The sequence below is a fragment of the Cephus cinctus genome, unplaced genomic scaffold (assembly GCF_000341935.2).
Source record: "Cephus cinctus unplaced genomic scaffold, Ccin1 Ccin1_scaffold0230, whole genome shotgun sequence".
NCBI classification, from domain to species: domain Eukaryota; kingdom Metazoa; phylum Arthropoda; class Insecta; order Hymenoptera; family Cephidae; genus Cephus; species Cephus cinctus.
In genome coordinates this window covers 195,895-205,716 of record NW_014332946.1, presented here as the reverse complement: position 1 = coordinate 205,716, position 9,822 = coordinate 195,895, and the positions used below count along the sequence as shown (strand labels likewise).

Genomic DNA, 9,822 nt, shown 5'->3' with positions numbered 1-9,822 from the left:
AATTTTTTTTTTTTTTTTTTTTTCCCCGTAAATCAATCTTCACTCTGTCTGTAGCGATCGTACAGCAGATATTCTTCGCTCATTTTTGCTCAACGAATTTTTTTTTTCCCACCATTCGTCCTCTGATAATTAATTGAAAGAGAAAAAATTTTGGAAAATTAAATTTCTTTATATCGCCATTAATTAAGTTCTAAATTTTGCCGATATTTTAGTTGTGAAATTTTCAATAATTAATCATCACAAAATATATTGATAGTACGTGTTCAACTTTTGAATCGCTCTAATCGCTATCAACTGTATCGCGAAAATTATATACCAATCCGATTTCATCGCGAGTATTCATTATGCCGATCGGCCGTTCAGAGTTCAGTACGTGTATAAGCGATACGTGATCCAGTAACGAAAAGTCCTCTAGGTGGTCTACCGAAGATTATCTTCACAGCGCTTATAAATTATCAGCTAATTGAAATGTACACCCGGGTAGTATCTTCCTGGCCAATGGCCAACCTGCTGAGGTACCGGTTACAGATATACAGACAAGACACGACGATCGGGACCGATTTCGCTGTTCTCGATATACTCCATCCATAAAACCTAACCTCTGATAGGGGTACGATCTTCCTCTTCCTGGTATAAAATAAAAGATATATGAAAAAAAAAAAATCGGTATCAACCAGCGAATCGGTTCCAGAACCAGCGACTTCATTAACATCGTCCGCAGTCTAGTTATTGGCGTACGTTAATTTCCATTGATGTCCACAACTGTTTTTTTAGGCCCCCCCGTTTCTTCAGAGACGTACAATGGCCCACTGACAATTCTTATAGGATTTGACAGTAGGACGCCATTTTTGTCTAATTACTATCTGGAGCCATCTTCATGGGTATGGTACCTTAAGATACTCTACTTTGAAGTTGGCGCCATTCCTTTTCACGGTCTCCTTGACAAATGCTAAGAGAGCACGGCAAAGGTCGGACATTGCTGCCAGGCTGAGACCTCAGACGAGAGAAAGAAGAGTCGAGAGAAAAAGGTCCCAACCTGGACATTCGGACCATTCAAATAGCCCGCAACGGTACATTCTTTACCGAACGGGTCCCGGACTGGTCAAAATTGTACAAGAGTCTCTATCAGGTATTCTATTGGCACTGTGTATTACGCCTTGGAATTTTGAACAGACTGGGAAATTGAGGGCAAATTAAATAGTCGATGTTTAATCGATTCCGCGACACCGTAGCTGGGACAGTGTGAGTTTTATTGTGGGGAGCGATGAATTTTTTTTTTTTCGGACTTCCGCAGAAAAATCGTCTAGGTATATTTACCTTGCCGATGGGAAATGTTTATTTATATCACAGACTCGCGCCGATTTTATTTTCGGACTCGAAACGATACTTTAGAATGATCGATCGTTTCATTTAAATCGTACCGGATGAGATTCTCTTCTTGGGTGTCGCTACGATTAATTGACTCGGAGTCGTTAAAACACTATTTAATTACGTACATTAAAATATCACTGTAAAAAAGACATTAGCCAGACCAGTCATCGACTACCGGTGCTCGGTCCTGACCGCGTAGCTGATTTATGCGGTTTGGTAACGATCATTGTCATTATCATTAGAATTACCGATATCAGGCTTCAACCTAGTCAACAATGTAGTCTGTTGGAACTATTTTATATTCCAAGGACTCGTTGAATCTCTAAGCCTGGTAAAACGTGACCCGTGCAACCTGAATGAAGTGTGGGTACCACTCGTGCCTGGCCAGCCTGGGAAAATCAAGATGGCCTCGCGCACCGGCAAAAGCGTCCCCGACAAAAGAGACGACCGTCATATCCATCCGCGATCGCGCAGTGCGTAACGCGATGCAGAAACTCGACCTTCGCGAATTAACCGTCGAGGTCGCGAATCAGCGTAATTTTCGCAATTGGTTGATTGGAATTTTTTTTTTTTTTTTTTTTTCAAAAAATTGTTTCCCACGGAAAATAATTTTTTTTATTTTTACAAAGATTACATCGTCCGACTGTCTACGCGGTGTAGAATTTTTTTTTTACTGTTTCTTATCGAGTTCCTTAGCCTCTGTCTGGTCGGGTTAAGTCTTCTTGGTGCCCCCGCTAGATGGCCGTCTGACGACGTGATATTCGCACGCTTCTAGCCTAACAACAGATCCGAGACCGGTTAGGGTTTCACTTCCTAGATAATCCGAATATAAATGGGAGCACCGCGATGAATAAACGAGGCTCTTTTACTTGGGATATTTCGTTGGCAGTCGAGCGTTCGAGTGTCAAGCTGGAAATTAGCGGCGGCTCGGTGAACGAGACTCGCGAGTGGACGGGAGGAAGAAAAACGTGGACGAAAGTAAGAAAAGAAGAAAAAAAAAGGAAAAAAGTCGAGGTAAAACAGCTGTGTGCTCGGGCCGTTTATGTGCGTAAGCCTAAAAAAAAAGAAAGTGATCGCACGATGTCGATTGATCGAATCGATCGCGGTAAGGAATCGACAATGATGTATTAATACTTAACGTTCACTCGTTGAATCTTTCGGTATGCTCGACAAAGGAAAAGTTTGACACGATTATGTATGTCAAATTCAGACGGCTGGTTTTCGAATCGGAATGCGAAAATGAATAAATGTCTTTCGCTGGTTTCCTATAAAATTTTTCGGCCGATTCATGATTTTGAAAAAAAATTTTTTCCATTCTAATTCATATATACAGGAGCTAATCGGGAATAGGGATTGTTTACAATAATCAGGTTTATGCAGTTTTCTGACAGTTGAAACTGCATTACGTCCATTAAGATGACGATACAATATCAAAGCGATGTATTGGAAGAATCACGTGTCTCGTGAGGTTTGACCGGAATTCGAAATTTTTGGAAATAAAAAAATAAAGACAATGTTTCAAGATTTTAGATTTTAATCTAATCGACTTTTTTTTGGATTCGAATTTATTTTACATATTCATTGGTCAATTATCTGTGTGTATATATATATTATCTTATATATACAGGGTTACTAAGTGCAAACCCGCCACCTGCAGTTCTACCATAGAACTAAATAAGACAGAGACTAACTTCACGTGATGCGTTTGGCCTGAATAACCCTGTATATTACCGACCTGTATACTATATATATATATCTTCTTGATTCCTTTCTCAACCCTCTCGCATTGGACAAAGTAATTTAGGTTAATCGTACTGTTACAGGCTTGTTTTTCCGATGCGCCACCAAACGTCACTCTTCCTGTTTCGGTGCAATTCAGTTCAAGCAATTCGATCGCCAGTTTTTTGCACGTCTAAGAATTATTGGCCGATTTCGTAAGGCATAGAATTCATTGAATTTCGCACGGTAATACAAGAGCTTTAGGAAAACTGTTTAGCGCTGTTGCATTGTAGTCAGTGTAAATATACGTTTAAAAGACTATAATAATAACAATAGAGGAGAATTAATAAGAAACCAGGTGCAAGAGCGCTTACGCGAACGTTTGGATTTTCAGGGACAGACATTTCTTCTGCATTAATTTAACGGTTCGTTCCGAGGAGGTTCTTTGTGTATCCGGTGTGTACCGGGTGGTCCGGTTAAGTGGCGAGAGACAATGAAATCGAAGTAAGAAAAGATACCAAAAACGGTCTGGGGAGTTGAGTGTATTCTGTGATCTCTAGCAGTGAATCGGTATGACTGTGCTCGATATAGTAGGTGATTACGAAATTTTGTGCCCGATTTTCATAGACGGCATCGGGCACGAAACTTTTGCGATCGGCTAATAATTTTCGAATATTTTTATTTTTAGTGTACGAACGTACTTTTTTTTTAGATTTGAAAACTCATTTGTTCACCCGGTCGAGACGCCGCACAGTGGGGAAAAATGGACAAAACTCTTCCATGGTCACAATTCTCGATAGATCCCGATAATTTAAAAAAAAAAATACTCAGGACATCTCAAACTACATGTCCACTTGCGACCATACCATTCCTATTTAATGATCCCGTGTAATGCTATGCCAATCGTCAAGTATCATACACGATTCTTTTAAAAATAGGTAAAACATATATCATCTAGAAAAATGAAGTAAATAAAAACTTGTGGTTATTTTCAATTTTAAATCGGGAATGTATAATTACACTAGAATCTTACTGTAGAAGTTTTTATTTACTTGATTTTTGTCCATTTTTCCCCACTGTGCGCCGGTAAGTCGGCTGGAGTTCGGTGGGAGTAGATTCTTGGCAAAGACAAGGAAGACATAACAGTTTCTATGCGAGACCGTGTACAGTGAGTTTGGGCCTAAAGAAACGAAGGAGACTGGTTAATCCGATATCGCAGAGCATTCAGGATCCGTTCGCTATTAATTCGATGAAAGAAGCGTGATTAATTTGAATAAAGTCAATCCGTGATGGCTGAACCCTCGATCTTCACGTAACGTTCGCGGAGTGCCAACTGTTTCATGAAGATTGGAACAATTAGCACGCGCGTCGTGGAGAATCCAGGCGAACGTCAATGGCGACAATACACGTGGACGTCAATTTTTTCAATCCGTTTTGTTTTCGTCTGACGAAACTTCATCTGCTTCTCTCTGTTAGGTCTTTTTTTTATTCATCGCGACCGGACGCCATTGTCGCTAGTTCGATTCGGGGCCTGCGCCACGTTGATTCTGGGTGCGAGATGAAAAAAAGAAATGCCGAAGAGGCTCACGGCGACCTATTGTCATCGCAAATAAGATTTTTGAAAAAGATCACTAGGAGAAGGAGCCAAGGAATTTTGTGGAATTTGAGATATGAGAGTCCTGGGGATTATTTGGTGCTCTAGGGAATTTCGTTAGGAACTTGAGGAGCAGCGTTCTCTTTGCCACTGGTTTTATCTTGACGTGGAACTTTTACTGGGTATAGTACATTTTTGTCGTTCCACTATTTACACAGCACTAGGGAAAAAATGGCCTCCTTTTTATTTTACCGATGGTTCTTTGTCTGTTATAAATCAGCACTCGTTTGGTTAACTAACGATGCAGCTTCGATGACTTTCTTTGTCCTTTTTTTTCACTGGTGTTGTATAGTCACTGTGTATATGGCTTTGTATAGATCTTTACATAAATCAGAGACTGCACCTGTCCAACACTGGATTCGGTTGGTGTAAGGGTTCGCTTTCACAAAAGGCGCTCAAAATGCGTCAATCACCTTCGGTATGTAGTATCCTCCAAAAAACACTTACGTGTAAAAAACTACGCCAAGTACAGGAGTGCTGTGTATTCCTTTAATAAAAAGTATCGATATCAGATTATTGGTCCGTGCCAAAAATTCCAAAGTACTTACTTTGAACGTACTAATAGTATCCTAAAACCATATGTTTGTTATTAAGCTTTTACGAGTTGATTATTTTTGAGGAGTTATTGTTAATAAGCGCTATATAGAAAGTTGACATTGGTTTTGAGTTTGATGACTGGTATAATCAACGCAAATTTATATCAAGAAATGCACGGACCCGCCAAGTAGTACTCGATAAGGAATCACCTAAAGTTTTATTAATTATTAAATGACCATCAAATCATAATCAACTACGGGAACCAGTAGTAATGTAAAAGAGTAGTGAAAACGTTATAAGAAATTTTGAAAATACAATTAAAATGATGGGCCAGTGCTAGATCATATAATAGGAAAATATGTAGTGACTTATGTACTTGGCCTCAATAATCTGATATCAATACTTTCTATTAGAGGAATACACAGCACTCCTGTACTTGGCGTAGTCTTTTACACGTAAGTGTTTTTTGGGGGATATCACAAGTTTTTGTTGCTCAACGGGACATAGAAGCTCTAAGCACTGAAATCTATATTGTCACAGATATAAAATGTAAATGCATTATGATGTTGCTGATCAGAAAATATATTGCGTTGTCGAAAATGTTTAATGGCATATAAATTTAATTTGTAAGTCCCTTTTTCTAGGAATGCATAAAGACATATACAAATTTTTAAAGAAAATGTAATCTTCAATGCATATAAGCGTCGTTAATGGTGTTCAGATTGTTGAAGCTGTGTGGTAAACGTAAGAGAGGAGAGTGTGCTGGATTATTTACGTATGTCAGGCCGTGCGAACATGAAAGAGGATACTATAGTTTGAGCGAAGCGCCAAAGCTTGTTGCACACTGTTCTGGACTTCTACGTCCGACACCTAGATACAAGAAACTACGGAGCGGAACATCTGGACCTAAAATATGAGAACTATGCCGAAGAACACATATTCATACACCTATATACGCGCGCTCCACATGAATGCTATTAAAAACTGAATAATTCTATACTGTCGTGAAAGCATCCTTATACTAACTGGAAATTCGGTATGAACGGTAGCTTCACGTATAAAGTATATTTGATTGTGTTGTCTATTCGTAAATTACTAACACCATACAGAGTACAAATAGGTAAAGAAGGCACAGAAACACAGGTATAAGAGTTGACTCAAGTAGAGTCTCGGCGAGCTGTGCCCTGTACAGCCGGTTGCCTGTACTTGGCGCGAGACTCGACCGAGTCTCTTGATGCGTTACACATAGTAACGAAGATGCTGACAACGCGTGTGACTTCAGGGAAGTAACGGCTTTTTGTCGCGTGCACAGCCTGTACTAGATGAAGAGAAAAAAGGGGCACCGATACCTCGACTACATTTCGTAATTCGATATCTTCCAGGTCTGACTGGCGAACGTCGCCGAAGGCTTCTTGCACTGGACACGTAACGCCGGGAAGTTGATGCTTACGGGATTTATAGAAGTGGCGGTTGAGTTATCGCGGTTGGGGTGTTTCATTTCTTGAATTCGATGCGTATTGGTTGGACTTGGTAGGAAGAGTTCATTGGCAGGGTTGTGAAAGTCAGAGGTTTGCAATAAGTGAAGAAGGGAATGCGGTGAAAAGGCACGTAAAAGGGGAGGAACAAAAAATGTATCGTTATACCAAGGAAAGTGGAATGAACGTGACTAGCGGGCTACGTCCATCAATTTGTTAACATGGTAACGATGGTAAAACAGTTTTTCTTTTATGGGGAAAAAACATGAAACTTTTTTATCGTCGTACGGTAAAGCAGTTGTCGCGTGTTACCGACCGAGGTGACTTTTTCTTATTTCAACGCCGTGCCATAGATGGCGACGTCGGATTTGTTTGTGCTAGTACTAAAATGATTATTTTTTTCGCTTCCAAATTTCGTTATACTTTCCTACTGGAATATGGAGTTATTTATACATATAGTTATTTTATACAGATAATTAATTGGTGTAGATATTATTTCAATATATATGCTAGCAATGAATGCAATAAGATGTTTTCATTAATTTTGTGAAAGAATAAATAGTCGTGCGATTAATCTTGGTTTACGCGTGACATGATTATCCGTGAAAAGTTTTATTTTCTATATAGAATGTTCAGAAAATTATTGAAATAAGATGACGCCAGGCGGAAATTACTCATGGCAAATTTTTCTTTTTCATTCGTACCCATCTCTTTAATTTCTTCTCACCTGGTCTCCTCTCCCATTCTAGTTTTTCTCCTCCTTTACCGTACTCTCTCATCACGTCTCGTATGTCCCGATCGTTACTTTCCACGGAGTCGCGCGGCCTTCGAAGGTCTTCCGTCGATTCCATTCTGGAATGCGTGACTCGTCAACTTTACAACCTGCTTTCAATTACCGATCGTCGTGCTTTTATTTCTTAAAGGAGGAGGATCCCAATTCTACTGCACCACGATATTAATCCTACGAGGAGAGATCCTACCGTTATAAATACGGAATCATTTTTCCACTTCAGTCCGATACTGATTTACTTCTAATTTCCCAAATCGACAAAATCACTCGTTACTATAAATAATGATTAAAGATTTAAAAAAAGAAGAAAAACATAACTACGACCAAAATCGACTAAAATTGTTTTTCTATTTTCCAGAATATCATGCCGACCAAACTGTTACTTCTGGTATCGTTAGTGGCCAGTATCACGGCAGCGCCTCTACAGGACACCCTGGACAACAGACTGCAAACCGAGGATGCGGCTACTCCGGAGGAACTCGTAGTTAGCCCAACCAAGGACTCATCCACGATACCAAAAGACATCCAGGAGGAAGACTTCCGGAATCCCAGAAATCTTCAGGGCGAATACAATAGACAGTCCAGTCCGGAATTAGAAAGCGTCGACGGCGTCGTCGCCGAGGAAGCAAAAACTAAATCCTCGAAGAAGGGACGCAAGCACAAAGCCTTCTTCATAGACTACCCCTACGTCCCGCAAATACCAAGCTTCCCGTCTTACGACAATTACGACGACCTCGAGACAGAGGGTCGCACACCAGGCAACCGGAAGCGCTACCAAGAGAGCAACATCTACTACATCCGCCTTCCGCCCACGCCTTACATGTTCGTACCCGGTCTCGGTTACATCTCACAACCCCCGACCTACTCTACGGCACCCTTGAGACCTCAGCTCGCACCCTTGAGACCATACAGACCACAGAGTATTTATCAACCTTCGATCAACCCCTTCATAAACCTGCCAATCGACTTCGTCAGCAACGGCAAACCCACTTCCGTCTATCAGTGGCAGAGCTCAGCATTCAAACCGTCCAAGAGGCCTGAAAGTCAAGTAGCCAACCTGGACAAGGGACCCTACTTCTTCAACGGCAGGCCCACCAGTCTCTACCTACTGAGACCCGACGGTCAATCATCAGTACATCAGCCCATTCAGTATCCGGACTATCAAGACAACAATTACTATTAAATAAGATTACTCATTAAAACTCTTATTCGATATGACGACACAATCAGTGCGATCCAGAGATACCTGCTGGAACATCCTCAATGAGGATTGTCCTTTGGGCCCCTTAATTTTCCTTATTGCTACAAGGATCCGTGAATGGATCTGCCGATTGTATTATTTCACGAAGACATTGTTTGTCGATTAGATTATTAATTTTTATTTATAAAACGAAACTCACCCACGTGACACGGTGACTTATATTATGTTATTATAAGTGATCATAGGATTGTTAACGTCCGTTTCTCTAGCGCGACGAGACTCGAGCTCTCCTAGAGTCAAAAGTGACAGAAAGACAAAATGAATGCGAGTAAACGAGTGAACGATTGATTAACGAGTTATTAGCAAAAATCTAAATTATTTATGAGGGAACGTGAGACACTGGCAATCACGTGCGACAGTTGTGCTTCGTCGTTACAATTGCGTGTAAGACTGTTTGCTCAAAACTAATTGTTACATTAGCTGCGACGATAAGCCTCGCGATTATTATATTTCCACATGAAAATATTTACTCAACGAATCGAGTGACGCTTCCTGCTCATTGGGCTCTCTTACTTAATATTACGTATTTATATATTTAAAATGTTTTATATTATATATATTTATTGTCACGTAACTTGAACGAAGTGCGTGAATGTTTTTTTTTTTACAAATAAGAGCTACGTTCTCGTAGCGCCATATTCATATATTGTATCTCTCAGATATAACCAGACGTCTCTGACCTCCCCCTGTCCCTCCCCAAATGAGAGCGATACACGTTATACTAGGTGACTAGCCAGAACCAATTTTTTTTATCCATTAAAAAAAAGGTAAAAAATGTTACAGTGTGATTGGGCCGTTAGGAGGGTGGACGGAAGGGGGTTACAAGGCCAAAAGAAACACAAGGTCGATATCCATCGCGTTTGGTTTCTTTTCCCACAATTTTTTTCTTTTAAGAATCCACTTTTACCACCAACGATGAAAAAAAAATAGAAAATACTATTTCACAAGTTCGCCCACCTGTACACAAAAATAATATTGACTTAGGACCAGTTCACGGTCTGGACCGCATCCTGTT

At 40.3% G+C, this 9,822-nt stretch overlaps 1 protein-coding gene across 3 annotated transcripts in view; it reads left to right on the top strand.

Annotated features, from left to right (window-relative positions):
* LOC107265695 overlaps window positions 1-9,688 on the top strand; it is a 13,797-nt gene extending 4,109 nt beyond the window's left edge. For all 3 annotated transcript variants that reach the window (XM_025082858.1, XM_015735413.2, XM_025082857.1), the window contains one exon: window positions 7,905-9,688. In XM_025082858.1, the coding sequence (XP_024938626.1) occupies window positions 7,911-8,729 (819 nt within the window). In that variant the 5' untranslated portion in view covers window positions 7,905-7,910 and the 3' untranslated portion in view covers window positions 8,730-9,688. The remainder of the gene's footprint in view (window positions 1-7,904) is intronic.
* Window positions 9,689-9,822: the final 134 nt, after the last annotated feature.